Below are 22,506 nucleotides of genomic sequence, written 5' to 3'. Positions count from 1 at the left end.
TACAGAAACTTAGACATCTTGCTAACAGAAGACTGCAAAAGTGAAAACGAAATAAAGAGGAATAAGCTAGTTAAGGAAACATAACATCAAACAGTTACTGTATAGTGTGAAGGAGCTGGAGTTCAGGAAGCATGAAGTAAAGTATTATGTATGGAATGTACTCCTGTAAGGATGTAAAACAAGGACACTAAGAAATACAGAAAAAGAATTACCGGAGACAATTTTTTTAAAGTGTGTATAAGATGATTGAAGATATTTAAATGGGCAGAGAAAGTGAAAAATTAAAAAGTAATGAAAAATTATAGAAGCTTAACTAGAATAGCTAACTAACTGCCTGAAATAAGAGAAGTTTGATCAAAAGAGCTAAAAGGATCAGTAGAACATATAAAAAAGAGGCAGAAAATACTAAAAAAAAATTATAGAGGATCTAAAATGAAAATGGAAGCAATCAGGATCTTAAAAATTTCGATTGGAGTATAGGAGAATGGAGATGGACATTATGCAAGGGCAGATAACTATATTATGATGAGTTCTCCAGAAAGTGTTTGTCAATTATAGTGTATTTAAAATCTAAAGCCGGGTCCCCCCTACAAGCTGCCTCTATCCTGATCCTACAATCCAGCACCAGAACATGTGCTACTGGTTGCAACAAAAGTAAGACCTCAAAATGAACAGACTTGTATTTATTATTTTTTTAAATTGTTTATTTTACCATATTCATTTATTTTTGCCTTTATTTATTTATTTATATATATTTGTTGTTTAATTATGTATTTCATCTGCTATATATTTATTCTACTGTATTTATTTGAGCAACTATAAAAACTATTTTTTATGGAATCATTTTATATTTTACATTTATAAAATATAGTACGAATTAACATTTTAATTAATTATATTAATTTTACGTTTATTATATAGTATAAACTTAATATCTCTGTAGTATTCGTAATTTTTTGCAGAATTAATTTAATAATGAATACAATTATATTACTTTTACTCATGTTTCTTTCGCACTTTATTTACTTATGTATTTTTTTGTACAATTTAATATTTTTATTTTGTAGTTTTCTAGGCCTACAAAGCTCAAAATAATATTAGTTATTGGTGTGTACGTGGTATTTAGAAATAATTTTTGTAAATAACTATGCCACATCAAAGAAATTCACAACATTAAAGCCTATAATAAATAAACAACTCATTTCATATACTTTTTTGTATTATGTAACTAACGTTTATGCTATGTCACTAACTATTATGTCACTTAGGTTTTGCTTAACTGTAGCAAAACCTAAGTTTAACATACTTGGAAAAAACATACTTTCAAGAAATAAACAACTTCATATAAATCCTGAACAAAATATTAGGCATAAATAATTTTATTTATAATAGCAAATTACTAGAACATATTTTGTTACTATAATAGTGACATTGTGATTAGATACGGTGCAAGTCATTGCAAATTAATTGATGTGACTTTTATAATACACTACAATGGTTGCTGGTACGAGGAGAAGTCGCTGAGTCATGTTAAGAGCAGTAGAGGAGATGCCACAGTGTACTACAATACTACAAACCTGCCTTTAGATATTACATATACTATAGCTTTGTCATGTAGTGTATATGTGTAATCAAAAAAGGGTAAGAAGTAAACACCCATTAGACTACTTGTTTAACTTTGTGCAAAACAACTGTCACACATAATAAATAAAAAAATATATTAATTCTTTATTCATGATGGCATAAAATCTTTCTTAACACAAAATTAGTAATAAGTGTATTTATATTGCAGCTGTTAACTAATATTAATGATTACAAATTTAATAATGATAATGCTTCCAGAATATTATCAGATAATGAGAGGTCTACTATAGTAAAATGTCTGAGGTTATGTTGTATGTACAAATTACAGTCAATAGGTAAAAAAAATCTAATTTCACTGCAGCACAAAAGCCATTCATTAAAATAGGTCTTAAATAAATAGACGCTACGTAGTCAGAAATTACGTTATACTACTCCGAATAAATTAAAATTTGTATTAATAATCTTCAATGTAAAATTAGATTTTGTGGATGATCTAATATAAAAAAATATTTTAAAAAACTTTTATCTCAAAAAATGGTATCACAAGGACACTTAAAATTTATGGTTTACAGTACATATAAATAAATAAAACAATTTAATTATGATAATTATAATTAAAAAATTATTAATAAAACATTTCTAAATATCCTTGACTTTTACTGCCTTGACCATTATTTATTAAATTTCAATGAGCAGAAACTTGACATTGACAAAAGAAGTGGTCTACTAATAAATAATGCTATAAGTATTTTTATTTAATAATTACATAATGATTAATGATATCATATTTCTTGATAACCCTTACCGAAATAGTTAATTTATTATAAAGTATATTTGTGCTGTTATTCTTTACTGAATAACAGCTTAACAAGATTGTTACACAGTTAGACATTTTTTCTAATTAATCCAATAAAAATAAACAGTTTGACAAAATTCAGGTACAACTTTTCATTTTGAAAAATCCTTAATAATCCAGATCCCATTATTCCAGATGTTACTTACACACCATGTATTAGAAAGAAAGAAAAAAAATGTGTTACAATACATTTTCTTGTTTAGAATGGGCAGTAATGACTGCAACCAATGTTGCCGATTGTAATTTTTTGTTGTGTGATTTTATTGGTGAATAAAATCACAATAGAATATACATATACATTTATTATGCATTTCAAAATGTAGATGATTTAAATTGCTAGATATAAACAATCTATACAAAGTAAATCTGATATGTACGTGATATAAATCTGATGAAAAGCTTTAACAGGACTGCATCATTCATCAGAAAAGTAGCACAATAAATAAGGTATTAATAAAATGTTTTAATTGTAAAAGAATTATATCAAGTTTTAAGCAAATTGATATCCCTGTGTCCAACATGAAAGTATTTTTCACGAGAGTATCCAAGTATCTAATTCTAAATGAAATTAATGCGCCCTCATATTTTAAATATTCAAATTTTTAAATAGTGTAAAGATTAAATTTAATATTAAGATACATTTCACATTACACAAATTATAAACGACTCATTACCAAATGAATGAAACTTGTTCTTCCAAAAACCTTTAACTATCAGCAGCTTGTTCATTGGAATTATTGGTAAAACTGTTTTTAATGGCACCCATCTTATAAAAGTTAAGAATAAAGAATCCTTTAATTATGTAATTGAATAATAATATATTCGATCTGCGTTGTGCTTATTTGTTTAATATGTTGTTTTTGACAAATTTATTGTATTTGCAAATTTCAAACATGGTAGAATTTTTCAATATGAAGTATATGAAAAATTAAAATTTATAAAAATGCAATATTATATGAACAAACACAACACAGAATGAATATGTTATTCCATTGCATACTTAAAAATCTCCTATGCTTTTTAAGACACTCACCATTAACAAAAATTCCACCCAATTTACATTGAGGAAGGCTGATAATTAGTGTGAAGAGGCATTTGGAAGAACATTTTGTAGGCATTTTGTATAACTTGCTAAATAGTTGTTAACAATTTTAGGTGTTGTCATGTTTCATCACATTGTTTACTGGATAATAAGTATATAAATTTTACCAAATTTTTTTTAATAAACATGATACAAATTATTAAATAAGAATCAATTAATCTGAATAAATGCTAATGCAGATTAGTAATACCCCTCTATAGTCTGAATTAAAGTGATTTTATTATTATTATCTTTTACGACCACATAGGATCACTTTAGTCCATTATCCAAGTCTCTTCAATGGGATTATTTGGGCCTTGCGGTCCTCAGTACTTTTTCATACATTCTGATCTTTGTTGTCTTTCTAGTACTGAAAAGGTTTGTGCTGTGAGTTTTTTCTTGCAAGTGTGAAGCAAGTTGTTTTTGTTCTTGATTTTCTTGTTTAATTTTATTTTATCTGTGGTGTCTTCTGGTGTAAGGCCTATTTCCTTCAGATCCTCTCTTATTTCTCTGATCCATCTGCATCCTGTCTTGGTATTTTTCGAGTCAAGATTGTACTGTACTAGTTGTTTCAGAAGTCTTGAATCTTGCATCCTCATGATATGTCCAAAGAATCCTAGCCTCCTCTTACGCATAGCATCAGAGATGGGTTCTAACTCCTTGTACACAACTTTTTTGGGCACGATCCACCACTGCCCGTCTTTCTGGTACTTTTTATTGATACAGGTTCTTCCGATTCTTTTTCGATTCTGGAGTCTGTCTGTCTGTCTTTGATTGTTTGTTGAAGTGGAAGTGTTTTGTTGCATAAATGGGTGTTGGTTTTATAACTGTGTTGTAATGTCTTATTTTTGCATTTATTGTAGGCATTTTTATTATAAGTGTGCAAGGTTAATTTTTAAGTTTTAGCTAGTTTGTTTCTTCTTATTGGGATTAGGTTTTTCATTTAGGTTGTTTGTTACTATTTCTCCAAGGTATTTAAATTGGATTACTATTTTGATCTTATTACCGTCTATGTTTACTTCTTTTAATTGTGTTGGTTTTTGGGGCATAATTTCCGTCTTTTTGAATGATACTTTGAAGCCAATTTTATTTGCAATTTTTTGAAGTTCTAATATCTGTGATTTAACTTTGTCGATGTCATTTGCTAGTAGTGCCAAGTCAACGGCAAAACCAAGACAGTTTGTTTAGATTTTTTGGCATAATTTTACTTTTGAGAGGCATGTTTTTAAGCCACTCCCTCATTACCATTTCTAGAGCACAGTTGAATAACAGAAGTGAGAGCTTATTACCTTGGGCAGTCCTGTTTTGATCTCAAATGATTCTGAGAGCTCGCCTCTGAATTTTACCTCTGACTTAGTGTTTGTGAGGGTCAGTTTTATCATGTATTTGGTTGTAGTCCAATGTGTCTTAGAATTTTTAGTAGGGATTCTCTGTGGATGCAGTCATAAGCTTTCTTGAAATCTACAAATGTTATCACCATGTCCCTGTATCTTTTCCTGTTATAATCCATTACTAGCTTGAGACTCAAGATCTGGTCTAGATAGCTCTTTCAGGCTCCAGGGTCTGAAACCTCCCTGGTATGGTATTCTCCTAGTTCTTTCTCGAGTTGTGATTCGATCCTGTTGAGGATGATTCTGGAAAGAATTTTGTATGTTGTGTCTAGGAGTGAGATGCCTCTGTAATTGTTAAGGTCTGTTTTGTCTCCTTTTTTGTGTAGCAGATGGATGAAGGCTGTCATCCAGTGTTCTGATAGTTCTTCTTTGATCCACCTATTGACAAGCTGTTGATGAAGGGCAATTTTTGCTGATCTTCCTGCATATTTCCGATCTCTACAAAAGTCTGATCTTCTCTCGCTGCTTTGTAATTCATCTCACCCAGTGCCTGGTAGGCTTCTTTTATTGTGGGAGGGTTGATTTTTTCTGGTGGTGTTATTGGGGTGTTGATGTTGAAGTTAAGGAGTTCTGATGGTTCATCGCAATCTAGTAATTTTAGTAATGTGATTTTATAATACAGAAGATATTGTGAGTAAAACTATGAAGCTAAAATTATAAAAACTGTAAAAAAAATCATATCACTCTTTAGTACCAACTGCAATTAGACATTTCTAAATTCATAATCTTAATTTGTGTTATTTAGAAGTTTATTAACACATTATGTACTGTAAGGCATTACATCAGGCAAAAAAACAACAATACTTAAAAACTGAAATGAAGCTAATTGTTACATCTTTTTTATTTTCATTTTATAAGGAACTTTTAATAAGTATTATAAATTTAAATAAGCTTATTTTTGACAACGTTTTTCCTTCTTTGAAAAAAATGTGTAATGGGAGAATTATAATGACAATGGATGCATGATAATGGAATCGTATAGTAATCTGTGGCACAAGAATCAAGTGGGATATACTATTTTACAGTGAGGGAGCTTTCTATCACTAGTTGTTCACTTAAGAAAGCTATCTTCACATCACAAAACATAACTTAGATTAATAAACAACTATGCTTGATAAAACTATTTTCAATATATAAATCAAATATTACTACTGCTTATTTACTGTAGTACACTACAATCTGATTATTTTATATATCTAAGAGATACAATTTTACAAAATTAAAAAATGAAAAAATGAGTAAAACAGTAGGATATTACAGTTTATAAAATATTTTTTAAATATAATAAACGTAATAATTTCTTATTTCAAAATTAACACCTTTTGCTTAATAAGTATTTTTTACTTGAAAATATTTTTCCTTAAAAAGCACAAAAGTGTATAAAACTGGTGATAAATTTATCTGTTTCATTAGTATGAGATGTTTGCATAAGCTCATAACTTTACACGTTCTCTCCTACTGATAGGCTTATGATAACCTGATGTTTTCAATGATAAATTATCAACAATTAAGAGAAAAACAAATGGTAAATTTAATAGTAGCTTAAAATAGCTTGTATACAATGGGTGTTCTAAAAAAATGTACACACTCTTCTACAGCTAATAACTACCAAACCCTTTTCATTTTTTTCAGGTATGATCATCGATAAAAATAAAAGCTTAATCATATCTAAGCTTAAAGGAAGGGAAATTTATCCTTAAGTCTTACCAGAAGACAGAAAATATAGCTGTAATATAAACAGTTTAGAAGATAGTTTCAACAAGATGCACCGACAAGAGTCATCATAACTGGGATAAGTTTGAAGCAGAAGGAATGGATCATGATGCTTACTGAAGCATTCCAGACCACAAATATCCATCAGCCTCACAAGAGAAAAAAAAGAGAGGTCATAGAAATGTACAAGCAATCTCCTAGAAAATCTGTTTGACAAGCAGCTCGTAAAACAGGATTTTAAGAATTGAGCATTGATAGTATTTTGAAGCACGCCAAAATGTGGAAAAGTTTTACTCTCACCTTAGTCCACACTTTCAATGAAAATGATTCTGACCAGAGGATTCAATTTTGTGAGTGATACCATGCAAAATGTGAAAAGGATAATCAATGAGTGACAAGACCACATTTAAACTAAATGACTCATTAATCATTATAATTGCAGTTACTGGGTAATTGATAATCCTTGTTTGACCAGTGAAACTCCGTATGAATTTATCAAGTATTACAGTGTGGTTTGTCAGTGTTTGGATTAACTGGACCTTTCTTCTTTGAGAATACTGTGACTGATGAAGTTTACCTGAATTTGCTACAGAAATCCATTATACTACACATTCAAGAAATTTTTTGGGAATGAAGAACAGTATTCGTGGCACAATAGAAAACCTCAACATTACCATCGTGATGTGAGGACCTATCTTGATAGAATTCTGGGGAATAGATGGTTAGGGTGAAAAGGTAGCATTGAGTTCCCCATACTCTCACTGGATGTCACACCAGTGGATTTCTTTTTATGGAAACACCTCAAACATAATGTTTATAATAGAAGACTGGCTACAATCAACAGTTGAGAGCAGCCATTAAAAGAGCATGCGCACAAATACAAATTGAAGTGCTTAGCGAATTTTGTAATTTCATTGGTTGACGTTATCAGCAGTGCATGAACAATAGTGGCCAACAATATGTTAATAATTGTTCGTGTAATAGTTATTCAAAGTATGTATACCATTTTATTTTGGACACCTGGTATTATATGAATCACAGTAGTATGATCCAGTTTTTATATGTTTATCTATAGGTTTCATGTGCATAATGAAAAAAATTATTCTTTAAACTACATATATTTTTAATCTCTTATTGATTTTTAATTATGTTTTATTTATAACTTACATGCTTTATGTTCAGTTTTTAATGTTTCATTTTTATGATTTTTCAAAATTATTTTTACTAAATAAGTTGTTCAGCAAATTGTTATGCAATACACCAAGGTTAATTCCATATGTTTCATAATGGTATTCTACCGTTCCATTTCAACCTGATCATATAATTGTGGGAGGAAATGGATTGTTGAAGAGGGTGAGAGGACCATTAAAAAAAAAAAATAGAAACTAAGAACAAACAACTTATAGATGAACACAATATGGTAAGTTTGAAACATTCATTAAAAGAGAACTATGAATCTAAGCAAACTTAAAAGATTATTGGAGAAAAATAAATTAACTTGAGTGGCCTCTAAAATGTAAAAAATAATTCCTCAAGCATCTTTAAATTTTCCTGAAGCATCACTAAACTTCATAAAGAAATGGGTTACTAACCTTCAAAATATAGTCAATGGTTTATATATATATATATATATATATATATATATATATATATATACATAGATTAAAGTGTCATTCTTACTATTTTCCCCTTTTTAAACTCAAGCTCTAAAATTTAATGACAATATTGTAATGGGTACAGAATATTCTAGTAATGGAAAGTGTGAGAATGAGAAAAAGAGAAAATAAAGAATGTAAATCAACAAATAACACTAAAAAGAAAATCCAAAACTAAGAGGAACGAGTGAAAGAATATCTAGAATAGTGTAGAAGGTTCAATAGAAAACATTATGGCATAATGAACAAAAGGGTGGATCAGCTGGTGCTATGACACATCAAGCCCTAGGCCTGGAGATATAAATACTGCCAAGGACTAGCGAACGTTGGAGGACAATGTGCTATAATAATCAACATGGGTATCTTATAGCATTCAAAGAGTGTGTCTGGCAGCAGTTGAGCATATGAGAAAACAGTACATCATGAGAATATTTCATTTGGGTAGTTCTTTTCTACGGTTAAATATGAGAAGCTCATACTAGCTGAACTTCAACAAACTAGTTTGTTCAGCGAGTGTGTTGTGAACAGGACAAAGTGACATTATCCATTGATGAAATAATAACCTTGCTTCCTTTTTGTAATTAGTAGAAGTAAATAATTCTTGTATAAAGGTAATCACTGATTTTGTAATTGTTATCTCACTGTCATAATCACTAGTTAATTTTGTATAAATTTTTATTAGTTATTGTATAGTTGATAGTAAAATTAGAATTATATTCATGACTTATAATTTATTCATTTTGTATACAGTAAGATACTTAAGAGCTAATATATTGCACATTTGTAAAAATTTTAAATTTTTGAATCTCTCAGTATCCTTTGTTGGACCAATAAAATCCATCTTATACATGTATACCAAATTTGAAAAAGATATACTAAATCTGGAGGAAATTGAAGGCTTTGACTAAGACCATTCTTTTTTAATTTGAGAGCTATCTTGAGAAAAATGTTATAAGACAATATCTTTATTATCTAATACGTTAACTGTGGTACTGGTTGTGTATGTCCAGTATGAGCATTTATGGTGAGACATCCTATTCTCCCTCGATTTCCCTTCAGTTTAATAGGTGTATTTTAAACCTCCTTCTCATTTATTTTTTTATGTCACATTGAGTAATTGTAAAGATTAAATTCTGATGTTAGAAGGATAAAATTTGCACCAGAGCTGGGTGACTGATACTACACCGTTTGAATATAAAATTCACAAATAATTCTATCAGTGACTAAGAGACAGCATTAGAAGAGATGAAAGCTTACAAAATATAGGTGCCTTGTTACATATCAGTGGAAAAACTGAATATTGAACAAGGGGTACTTGAAACACAAGAAAATTATGTGCATTAAAAAATAAAATATTGTAGTCAATGTATTACAAGAGCTCATAACATATACGAGTAAAGTTTTAATTAAATCCATTTTCAGCTGAGATATGACACCTAATCCTCCTCTACTGCCCCATCCCTTTGAAATTCCTACTCCAAAATTTAATACCATTAGTATCCCATAAATAGAAATCTCTAAAATATGTTTAAAGCTAGCTAACTCTGAGTTATTAACCCAAATGGATATCAACACAATACACCCACATATGAATACAAATTAACTTAACCTCATCCTTTCTTTGCACTTTTAAATGTTTCATACTTCCTGAATAAAAAAAAAAGGATGAAAAGTAAAAAGGTGGTTTTGACATAAGTATGTTTCATGTACTTTATTTTTTAACTATCTTTAAAAAAATACATTATCATCACATTTTATCCTGATTAATAAAGAAATATTAAATTTAGGTCAAACAGCAAAAGAATAATTTAAGTACATGGTACTTACATTTTCTCAGTTATTATATGTTGTGAAGTTCAACAATCGATTAAATTTATAATAATAATTAACCAAAAGAATAAAATAGTATTCCTTAAATTTCAAATAAAATTCCAATGCAAAGTGTATTAAAACTGATTAAATTTAAGCAATAATTAAGCAATCTTGAATACAAAAAAATAAACAGTTTTAATAGCAATCAAAAAATAATAAATTTCAACTACAGTCCATAAAAATAGTATAATAATAAAAAATTTAATCTCATAATAAATTCACTAAATAGGCAAGTCAGTATTATAATTACCTACACAATTTAAAATTAAGATTTAAAAATAAAAAATATAATTTGTTAAATAACATAATAAGAAGAATTATGATACAATGTTAATAATTTCTGAACATTAATGAATGGTATATGTTAGATTACTATCTTATTAAATATATTATGAAAAAATATAAAAAAAGGGTAGCAGTATAACATTTTTGTAAAAATTTGAAAAAAAAATTAGGCTATAACACTGAGTACAATCTAGAAAAGTTATATTTTAGTTCAATCTCTCTTCCCTGCAGTAATCAAAAAGTCTGTACAATTATTAATTTCCCATGTCAAACATTTTTTGATGGAAACAATTTTTTGTGATGCTGTTACCTGTCCTTAATATCAAACTACATTTGGAACAATATTGGATGCATAATTTACAGATGGCAGTAAAGCGAATAAGTTTTTGTAATAGACACTATTTTAAACATTTTAAAACATAGTATCAGTGAATTTGCTTCAAACTTTGGATATAAAATGAATTTAAATGCTATGGCATTGTGAAACTGTTGCAGAAGGATTTTTGACAAGTCTAAATAGTCTATTGGTAAGTCATACAGGAGTGAGCAGTTTATAAATGTAATGAATGCATCAAAGCAGGCTGTCGGTTAGTTGAAAATGATAGAACTAAAAGTCCAAGCCAATTAATAATCAATAAAAAAGTAGTAGAAGTTTAGAAAAAAATTAAGTCTTACAATTGAATTTGAATATGGGTCCTACAGCATCATAGAAGAACTCTGATAGCAGGCAGTAATCACGCCAATAACTCTCCTAACTGGAGTAACCAACATATATAACACATGATTTTATATAGATGTACAGGTATATAAATCTGTCGCTTTATACTCCCTATCCCAGAACTTCTTCTACTGGTGTGGTGTATGTGAGGCTTGGTAAGGTATAAGAGGCAGCAGACAGAGTTAAATTAGCTGGAAGTAATAAAGTCACTGTACAGCTGTTCCCTGTAGTAAACAAACTGAAAGTGTCACTATTTGCAATTCAGTAGAATGTTGGTGTGAACAGCATTCAGTTGTAATTCATGATAATAACAAATACACTGCAAGTCTACTTATACTATTAATTTTACAAAATAGAAAATTCTAACTTTTGCATCAGAAAATTTAGAGATTATAGAGTGAAACAAAGTGTTCAATAATCTTAAGATACAAATCTATATGATTACAAAAATATACTAGTGTTAACAATAATTAACTTTAAGGGAGAATCTGTTTTATTAAGAGTATTAATTTTCTAAACCAGAGGAATAGATGTGAGCTGTCTGTGGACTGAACTCACTTTCCTATCAGGTGGCTGCTCAGTAAGCCTAATTGGATAAAATCAGTCCTACATTCTCCCCTCTCCAAAAAAAAAAAACAAACCAGGACAAATAATCAAACATGTATTTACTTAACACGATATTGTAATTCTCTCAGTAAATTAAGTGTTATCTCCACTCTCTTAAATATTCATAAAAAACCTAACAAAAATGACTTACCTTAGTCGTTTCCGTCTCTCAGCTAGACCAAACATATTGTTATATGAGTTATTTTTGCTGCCGAGGCCACTGTTTACTATAAGAGGTCCATTTTCAGTTGGAAATGAATCTCCACCTTGACGTTCATATTCTTCATGCCCTGAAGATAAAAAAATATTGTTAAAAAGCAGCATTATCAAACCTAATTTAAACATTTACATGTTTAGTAGCTAACAAACACCATTTACGATCAAGTTTTTATAATTAAATAACATTGAAAATATTAATATATTTTTGTATACTGATCAAATTTTTGAGAATTCTCTATTAAATTATTAGAGAAACATTTTGCCACAGTTTCTATCCCAGATGTTTTAGTCACACATAAATTTTCAGAATTTGAAGATCAGTAAACAAGACAAGCAATTTCCTACACTTTACCGAATGTTTTTAAAAGTAATTTTAAGCTAGTAAAGAAATTACAATATTTATTATACAACTGTTTTTTAACATAAGAAATATAAAGACAATTAGTAAAATTCAAAGGCTTACACGTTTGAGAGAAAGGATACCTTTATAACATAAGTCGGCAAATGATGATGTTTTCTCTTCAGCTAAATTATTTTACCATACCAATTATTTAAACAACTGTTTCAAAAATATTTTTGTTATTGTAAACATTCTATGTTATTATTTATAACAGACATAAATTTAATACAATCTATTACCGCTTTAGAAATAAAACATTTTTAAAAAAATGTTCAAATAATATTTTAAGTCAATGTATAAGACTAAGTAATCCAAGCATAGTGTCCATTCTTTTTTGTCGATTATAAGTAACAATATTAATAAATGAACCACCTAATAAAGTGACAAATGATAACTCAGCAACCGAAAGACATACTCGGTCTTTATTTTATTTTTATATCTCTGCATATTACCTGATACGATGTGCCACTGAGAAATGGTGCATTGTTACCAAGCTTTATACAGCAGCAAAAGAATATAAGTATAAAAAATATAATTAAGTATATAAAAAAAAATATAATAAAAAAAAGCATAATTAAGTAAAAGTATATAAGTAGAAAAAAAAGTATAAAAGTTAAAATATTTAAAAAATATTTAAATTTGAACAAAATATTCACATAATATGAATCATTAAAAAATTCATTTATATTATAATAAATTATAGTAAAATTTCATTTTAGAACTTTTTTGTGATCTTCATTGAGAGTACTTTGTGGAGAAATATGGTTCTTTAGAATGGATTTTTTTATTATAATAAATTAATTAAAAACATACTTAAAATTACCCTAGATAAATGTTTATTATCTCAATCACTGAACTAAAATGAATTCTGCTATTATAATCTACTTATAAAAACTGCAACTTATTTTGATTTAAATATATTTATAATTAAAAAAAAACCAGCAATGAAAATATAATTAAATAATAAGTAAAATCTGATGGTAATGACTGGCTTAAGTAAATAATAAATTTAATTTAAATTATTCAAAATTCATAATTTATATTTAAAAATATATTCAAATATACCAAACTAACAGTTTTGTTTTACACTAGGAAATCATTAACAGAAGCAGAATAATTTATTTTATTTCAATAACTATATAATAATAAAAAAACAAATAACCCTAAAATTTTAGTTATGTTTTTAATTAATTAATTATTAGAAAAAAATCCAGTCTGAAGAAGTAAATATCTCTATCAGTGAACTCGATATCACAAATTAAAAAAAAATTAATATTAATAATAACCAATATAACTAATAATAATAGTAATAATTAAAACTGAAAATGGTCAAAACATGTCTTTCAATTAATGATTCTGTTTTATTACTTTTAAATATTTCATTTTAAAATATAGGTATCATGGAAAGAGTTAGTAAAAGTGATAGAGCAAGTTTATGTACATAAATTTGGTTCAGTGTAATTAAAAAATTTAATGGTTACAAATAAAAAAATTACTTTATGATAAATAATGATATTTTGTAGTTAAAAATATGATTCATAATATAAGCAGAATTAAAAAAAAATGATTTTATATTTATTCATATTGGATTAGTAAGTAAGGGCATGAAAAATGCATCCTCCAGAAGCATTTGTTTACATAGAAACAAATATGACTTCTTTGATCCATGATAATAACTGAAGGTAAAATTATATTTTTAATTACAATAGAACTACAAGTATTACAAGATTATAATAAAATTGATGAATTAATTTTTTTTTAATTAAATCAAAATGTAATTAATAATAACTAATACTTACATTTAAACAAGGTTAAGTATCACAAAATTAAAATATAAATTTGAGCTTAAAAAGGTTTTAGAAATTGTGCAAAGTGGGGAGATAACTGGTCTATTTACAGTTTTTATTTTTTATTATTCTACTGAACAATGAATTTTATCAATAGAAATGGAAATTATTGTAACCTTTTTCCTATGCACCTGCACTCTGAATAATTTACAGATAATTACTCATTCAACACTAATATGGAAATAAAAATAAAGAGTTTACATAACTACAAAAGATGTATGTAACGTAAAAAAAAAGAAAAAAGAAAAAATGTATAAAGTATTTTGAAAAAGTAAATGTACCGAACTATTGATGAGATGTAATTTAAATTATAATTACACTTATTAAATCTAACAATGATGAGTAAAATTTAGGTTCAAGTTAAATATGATTCACAAAATTAAAAAATAAATTATACATGGTCAGTATCTGTCATAAAACAATTTTTTCATTAGTATTTTTATAGTTGTGAATCTGAGATTTCACATAACATTAACCAACCTCATGTAAACATTATTACCTTCAGCTAAAATTTTAAACTATAAACTATATTTCTTATTATAAAAAAAAAAACTACAATGAAATTGTAAACCGTACGGTAAGAGTCTCACAGGTATCATTTCTTCTGCTCAAAAAACAAAAATTTCACTAATATAAATAAAACTGTTTACAACAAAATGATACTGATATCAGAAAAGTTATCAAAATCTGCTATTAATTTAGAATTTTGTTTAAAAAAAAATACATGTTAAATATATATAATAGACAATAGATATACAATAGTAGATAATAAACAATGTTTAAGCACTCCATATAATAAGCAAAAAATAGAAAAATTTGTTGCAAAACTCTTACCGGCCCGATTTAATTTATTAAACAACGAATAATCATAAGAATTGTATTATTTCTGTAAATGTGATATGTATTAAATATAAATGAAATCGAGGGTGTATTAATATAAAATGTGTGTCCATAGACACACTTTTTATATTATTATTAAATGAAATTTTTTTTTATTTCTCCATAAATTAGTTTAAATAGTTCTTATTGTAGAATAATAGTTTTACCAATTAAATTTATTTCTGTTTTATGTAACAAATCTTAGTTGCACATTTGCAGCACTTTCCTAGTGTTCTTGTTTTTGTGTTTTATTAGCAGTTATAATCTCTTGTAATCTAATACTTTTTTTTGTTAATGAAGTGATGGGAATTAAAAAAATTGTTTCATATTAGTACTTTCATTTACATAACAGCATTTACTATTAAAACAAGCTGTAGTATATTTACTTTTAAATTTTATTATTTCAAGTACATTATCAAGTTTTTGTACACTACCTTCTACTATCAAGTACTACTACCTAGCAGCGTGATTTGTAAACCCACCTTTTTGAGGAAAAAGTGACATATTTGAGTCCCGTTGTTCATCAAATGGAAAAAAAAGCTGTCTAACAAAATTTGAGGTATTTTTTGAACGTATTCTTTATTGCAAATCTAATTGAACTGAAATATGATGTTTTCATGCTTATTTTTTAATTTTTTCCCCATTTTCATTTTACTTTTAGGTTAGGTCATGTTTAGAACTGTAAACATAGTTGTTGACTTCACCTTGCCATCTGTTTCTGCAGACTCTTACTGGCAAAGTTCTAACAAACTTTGTGAAAGGTGTTGGGTCTTATGTTGAATGTAATTTTTGTAATATTAATTTTGAAATTATACACTCTGCTTTTAGTAATTCATCTGTTTTAAATATTATAAGTTATGCCGACTAAGATTTTACCATAATTTTACTCGGCCTTCCACGCAAATAAAAAGCAGTTCCTTTTGTTTTCTGTGGTTTCCATTAGTCTCATATTATTTAACCACGTTTATTGCTATGTTTTTTTGCTATAAAAAATATGTCAACCCCATACAGTGAACTCCATCTAACGTCAACTTCAGAGCGACATTTTTTTATGGGAACTGGTTTATTAAATATGGATTCAGTTGTTGGCATTTTATCTTTCCTTCATACCTAAAATTTCCAGGATATTAATCCCCGAGACATTCCAAATGTCGCAGAACCATCAGCTGTGCAGTTTAAAACTTATCTTCAACCAACCTTTAGTCCTGATAGATGGGAAAGTACCTCAATCAACTCTAATTAAAGGAAGCTCCTCAATTGATTGATTGCCACCTTCCTCTTCCCTCCCATTTCCTTACCCTTTATTCCTTTTTCATCAGGTAAATCCTGTGAGATTGGGATCAGCTGCCCTGGTTCCAAATATATTTGGCAACTTCAGGTAGACGGCAGAGAAAACAAATTTTTATTGCAGCTTAGTAAAACAATGACCTTTTGTATCTATGGTACTGCCCGTGGAGCCCTTCCTATCCAAGGGTTGTAAAATAGGCCATTATCCATAATAGTGGCTGAGATGATTTATCAGATAAAGCCAGGATTCTTATGGCTGTTCTTAATCAATTGACATCTAACTTTCCTATTATTTAATACTAATCTATAGAGCGTATATTATATTTTGATCAAAATAAGTAATTAATTTATAATACAGCAACAGGTATGAAAAATGTTTAGAAAACTTTGATAAAGGTACAGACATACATTACTTACTACACTGTGAATATGTAGCTATGTAATTAATGTAGAATTGAATTCTGTAATGATTAATTTAATTTACATTAGAGAACCAGTTTATAAAATTTGTGCATAGACATTAACACTTACAATACAACTTTATTTTCTTCACAATAAATTTACATACAAAGGCAATCAAGGAACAGAGTAACCATCAAAATAATCAGGAACATTGTATTATCAGGCCAGGGATATAAAAATGTCTTTAACAAACTTTTAGAAAATTCACTGTGCTCTGCTAGTTGTGATGTTAAAATTTCTGTGAATTTCTCTCAGCTTAGAAAAAGCTCTAAAAATTTTATATAGTATTTTATAAACATAAAACTGGTAAAGTCAAACCGATTCCTTGGTAAAGTGGTAGTAAACACAACTCTTTTAACCTGATGGTTTCACAACATCTAGAGCAACTCAAGGAGTAGTAACCTGGAAATTGAAAGGTGTATGTTAAGGATGAAATGCCGACAAATGAAGCCACTTTTAAAAAACTTCCCACAGATTCCGCAAAAGTTAAACTGACGATGAATGAATTTTCAAAGGTACTTTTTTGAGGCAAACATCCAGTCTTTTACTTTCTATGCTGCGACCTTCTCAAACCAATTTTTATTATTACATTTACAATTAGTAAAAATTTGTATGTTGTTGTACCTTATAAGGTAAGGATATGAAACGATCATAAATAACTTTCAATTTTCACTAAATCTCCTTATACCTTGTATTATAATTATGAATTACACATTCTTATTTTTTACAAGGCATTCTTTATTTTATAGATTCATATATCTATTTAATGTATGTGCACAAATGAAATAGTTAGGTAATCTAGCGATACAAAAACACGTTTATAAGACACATTTGAATCAATGATGCTGAAGTGTCAGTCCTTCAATAAATTTTTTTAAAAATGTATCGCATAAAGTTTCTGATATGTGAAAGCAATGCTACACTTTTTCACCATTGACATTCACATTTAAAATAAAGTTTATCTCTCTTTTAAATAGTTACAAGTGGTGTGAGAGTAATTTGTGTCTGCACAAAAACCGCACACTAAATTGGTGGGGGAGTGAAGCCTTAGTTTATATATAATATAATAATGAAGTCCTTGTTTCCTGAATGTATACACATTCAATAGTTTCAAAACCTAGTTGTTTTTGTAAATGATCATACTATCAACAAATTCATTCAGTTCTTTTCAAAACGTATTAAATGTATTTATTAAATGCGTAAAAGTTAATTCTTTCTGTATGCCTTCCACTCAAAACAATAAAAAATAAAAGCTGCACTATCTTTTCAACTGAAACACAAAACATATACTGCTGGTGGTATTTTTTTCATCATCACCTTTTTTTACTTTAGAAATAAAAGAGTAATTTCAGAAATAATTGAGTAATTATTTCCTCACTAATTACTCTACAGTTTTCATGCTGAATAAAATTTATTCTCAATGTGTACTTTTTCTGGAACTTGTTTGATATTATTCTGAACAACATAATTCCCGAATGAGGTACTAAGATAATACATATAACTTAAAATCATTGCAATTAAATACTATAAATAATAATGAAAATTACTTGAAAATCGTTTCAGCCGTTCTTGAATTTTAATGTAACAGACAAGGAGAAAACTTTTAAAAAGTTGTCAAAGATGAAGACAAATATTAAAACATAAAAAAACTGTGAAGTTTTTAGTTAAAATAAAATTTTACTTTTTTAAATCATATCTAGACTGATACTTGATTAAAGGTTATAATTAATTTATAATAATTATAAAGTAATAATTTATAATGGTATTGTCTCTTCCTTTCATCTGAAAGTTTCTAATTTTCTCTCAGGTTTTGTATTTTTCATTCTCTAAAAACAATAAATTTATCTCTTATCCTTATCAGAAAACAATGAAATGAAATTGGGCATCAGTTTGAATTTATAAAATGAAGAAATATGGTAGAAAATGTTTAACATTAAAACAGATAATATAGTAAATAAGATGTCACAAAGTTTTACTCAGCTCCTAACAATGCTGGTATTTTACAATAATTAAAACTTATACTGTTGAAACAAAAGGTTTATCTGAAAAATATCAATCAATATGAAACATTTAATAAATATTTTTTTTGGTGGAGGGAGAGTTTACATAACTACTTAAATAAATTTATGAGTATATGGCCAGAAGCATTTGTAGATATGAGGGATTCATTCTTTCTCAGAAACAGAAAGAGTGCACAGTTTGGTATATTACATCTATAATTACTATTGTATTTGATCACACTTTCTATTAAAATATTAATGAAAAACAATATATTTCATTTACTTGTATGATTAATTTATCCTGAAATACATTACCTACTGTAAACGTTCACTTATTCAATACAATATTGTTTTGAAAAGTTGTATATAAAAAAAGAAAAAAAGAGTAGACAACAGTGTTAATAGTTTGGATGCTTGTAACTCATTATTATCAATATAGTACCTCATGAAATTCACAAAAATTCAAAATTATTTCGCTTATGAAAAATTCTCTTTGAGTTTAGAAACTGAACTACGAAAATAAAAATAAAATTCAACATTCACTTCCTGAAATGTTTCATTGTTTGACAATTGTATTAAATCAAAATGTTTCAATTTTCCAAAACGAATATTTAACTGTTGACAAAAACATAGTTGTAGCTCTGATTTTAACAATTGGCATAAGTTAAATTAAGAATTGCTGATAAACAATACAGCAGACAAATCTGATATTGATATTTATGGTTGTGAAAATTTACTAATTCTAGTGTCAGCAATACGCCTCTATTGCTAAATCAGGTTAGTAGATATTTAGTTACAAAATCCAAAAAAATAAATTTTTGACAATAAATTAAACAATTTGTTGAAAATAAATTTAAATGAGTAGAAAAATAACAGCCATTTTTTAAAGGAAAATTAACCAAAAGAGCAACAAAATTAATCCGGTAGCATAAACAGATTGTCTATATAAAAAATTAAAAAAAAGAGTTAAACTAAATGATTATTGAAAAAAATTTCAAATGAAAAACCTCAAAAATCATATAAACAAATATGAATCTGAAACAGAACTTGCACAATTTTACAGTTAAACATCATCATCAGTCGAAACATAGAAATTAGCAAAGGTAAATATAAAAAGAAATACAAAAGAAAAAATGAAAAAAAAATCAATAAATGAATAATATTAACCGAAATAAATTTAATTAATGTTTATCTAACACAATTAGAAAAGAATATTTTTATCTGTGTTTATAAAACAATTTTATTTCACTCTGTGATAACTTGTCTGTCTTTGTTTCCTCAACACAAAAAAGTAACAATAACTGGATTAACATCATCTCAAATTAAAGATTTTCCACTGTACATTTTCAATAAGAAAGTTGTAGCCTTTTCTGTTACTATATGGTGCAAATAGACTAAGTAATGTCACTTGCTAAGGAGCATTACTCCAATATACAATACAATTACTTATATATCAAGTATATATTCACAATAATTATAGTTAAATTAATGAAAATGAATCTTTAATGAACTGAATATAAAAGACTTTCCACTGAAATTTACATATAACCATTATCAACAAGTGATAGATATGTCCTAATAATTTTTTTAATTTTCATGGGTAAGGAAATTGAAAAATTGAGATAATTGACCTAAAAAAAAATCTGTTAATTAATTTAGAAAAATTTCTATTACAGTAGAAATCATTCAGTCCAGTCCATGCACAGACTAAGGTTTAGACAGTAAGTTTTTTTTTTAAACCAGAAACTACGTACTGCTGGTGGTACTTAGTGAAAACTAATGGCCTTAGCATTCAAGAAATATTTAAAAAATAACATTGAAAGTTTCTCTTTTATATGGTTCTTTGATGACCTGAACATCTGGTTTTTATTTTTTAAATAAGATAAAAATTATTCAACTAAATTAATAAAAACCCTACAAAGGTATATCCACATGCTTATTACTACTATTTTGTTTTTAGTGACAAATTCATATTAGATATTGTGAAAATCTCCAGATATCTGTGTGCAACTCTCTCAATTCAGGGCCCATAGGCAGTCATATTCCTTATATATATATATGAATGTATCTGCAGCTTGTTACATTCATGGACCACCAGAGCAGGATATGTATTTAATAAGATCCCAACAAAAGAATGATAGTTGGTAGTAAGGATCCATTACTGTAAATATATAATTGGTTCAGCCAGGCTTTAAATTATCAGCCTCCTGCATCGGAAGTCTTGCACTATACATTTATATTGCACCGATACGCACTGTTATCTATAGACAATGGTTAGAAATAAATTTTGACATTAAAAAAACCAACTACAAAAAGATTATAAATTACCTGGTCCATCACCATCTTCATCACCAACAATAAAATTGACAGCTTTATCGCCACCATTTTGGTTGACTTGGGTGTCTGTGGCCATCGTGATGGATTTAGCGTCAACGTCTTCCACTACTATACCAGGTGTATGACAGTCCTGACTAGTATTGCCACCGGTGGTCAGTGAATCTGCAAAAAAAAAACATAATCTTTTTTAAAACAATATTTGTATATTAATGAAAACTGTCATCACTGTGATAAGTTTTTATACGTTTTTTTACGAAAAACACAATTTTACATGAAAATAAACATTTATTAGATTTGTCAAGCTACTTCTGATATAACAGCAGCAACATTTAAATAAATAGTTTCATGAAATTCCTAATATTAAAAAAAAACTGATAAATTTTTATTGCTTTTGTTTAAACTTCAATGGAAATAAATTTAAAATATTGACTTCATGTGAATAACACAAAACACATTAAGTTTTTTTTTTATGATTTATTCACCACATAAGCTGGAAGCTTGTGTGCGGGAATATGAAAAGATTTTGTAGCATATGAAAAATTCCATTCCTAACCGGGATTTGAACTTGAATCTCTAGATGAAAGGCCAAGAAAACGCTACCACTCTGCCACAGGGATCGGTAATAAATACGTTAATAAATTAAAAAGAAGTTAGTTTAAATAATTTATGGATAATATTGTTTGCTATTTAATGATGAGTTTGCTTTTAAATTATTATAAATGTACTTAATTTCTAATTATAATCTGTTAACAAACTAACGAATCTGTTTTCCAGCCTCTAATGAGATGTATTAATTGTTTACTCTTAATATTAGTAATCATTACATTCTGTCATTTGTTTTTCAAGATTACTTAATGTCACATTACACCGTAATCTCAAATACAGTTCCATAGTTAGTCTAGCCACTTTCAGGCTGACCAATCCTGAAACAGTACATACTATTAATTGAATCGAATTGGAATGATTAAAGTACACACGTAACATTACCATATATCGTAGATTCAACAAACAGTAATAATAAGTGAACTCAAAATATCCTTTGGTAGCATCAATCCACACCTGTTTTAACAGCTTATCAGGAATAATGCTAATCACTCAGTAAACCATTAGATTATTTAAAATATGCTATTTGGAAACAGTAAAGTGAATATTTTCAAATATGCACAATAAAGTTATTAACTAATATTTCATACGGTTTACTGGAATCTAAGTTTACTTCAAGAAAATTACGTAGTACTTTAAATAGATAAATAATTAATTAGTTTATTAGATCTGGTACTCGATTATGCATTACATAGATCACATAATAGCTAT

The 22,506-nt window shown here is 27.7% G+C and overlaps 1 protein-coding gene across 7 annotated transcripts in view; it reads right to left on the bottom strand.

Moving 5' to 3' along the window:
• The window catches only part of ACC (acetyl-CoA carboxylase), a 390,006-nt gene that overhangs the window by 171,546 nt on the left and 195,954 nt on the right, over nt 1-22,506 (bottom strand). For all 7 annotated transcript variants that reach the window (XM_075363681.1, XM_075363682.1, XM_075363677.1 and 4 more), the window contains 2 exons: nt 21,184-21,354; nt 11,913-12,051 (listed from right to left, as the gene is read on the bottom strand). In XM_075363681.1, coding sequence (XP_075219796.1) covers nt 11,913-12,051; nt 21,184-21,268 — 224 coding nt within the window. In that variant the 5' untranslated portion in view covers nt 21,269-21,354. The remainder of the gene's footprint in view (nt 1-11,912; nt 12,052-21,183; nt 21,355-22,506) is intronic.

The sequence above is a fragment of the Lycorma delicatula genome, chromosome 4 (genome assembly GCF_047948215.1).
Source record: "Lycorma delicatula isolate Av1 chromosome 4, ASM4794821v1, whole genome shotgun sequence".
Taxonomy (NCBI): Eukaryota; Metazoa; Arthropoda; class Insecta; order Hemiptera; family Fulgoridae; genus Lycorma; species Lycorma delicatula.
This window is presented reverse-complemented; position numbering and strand designations above follow the sequence as displayed.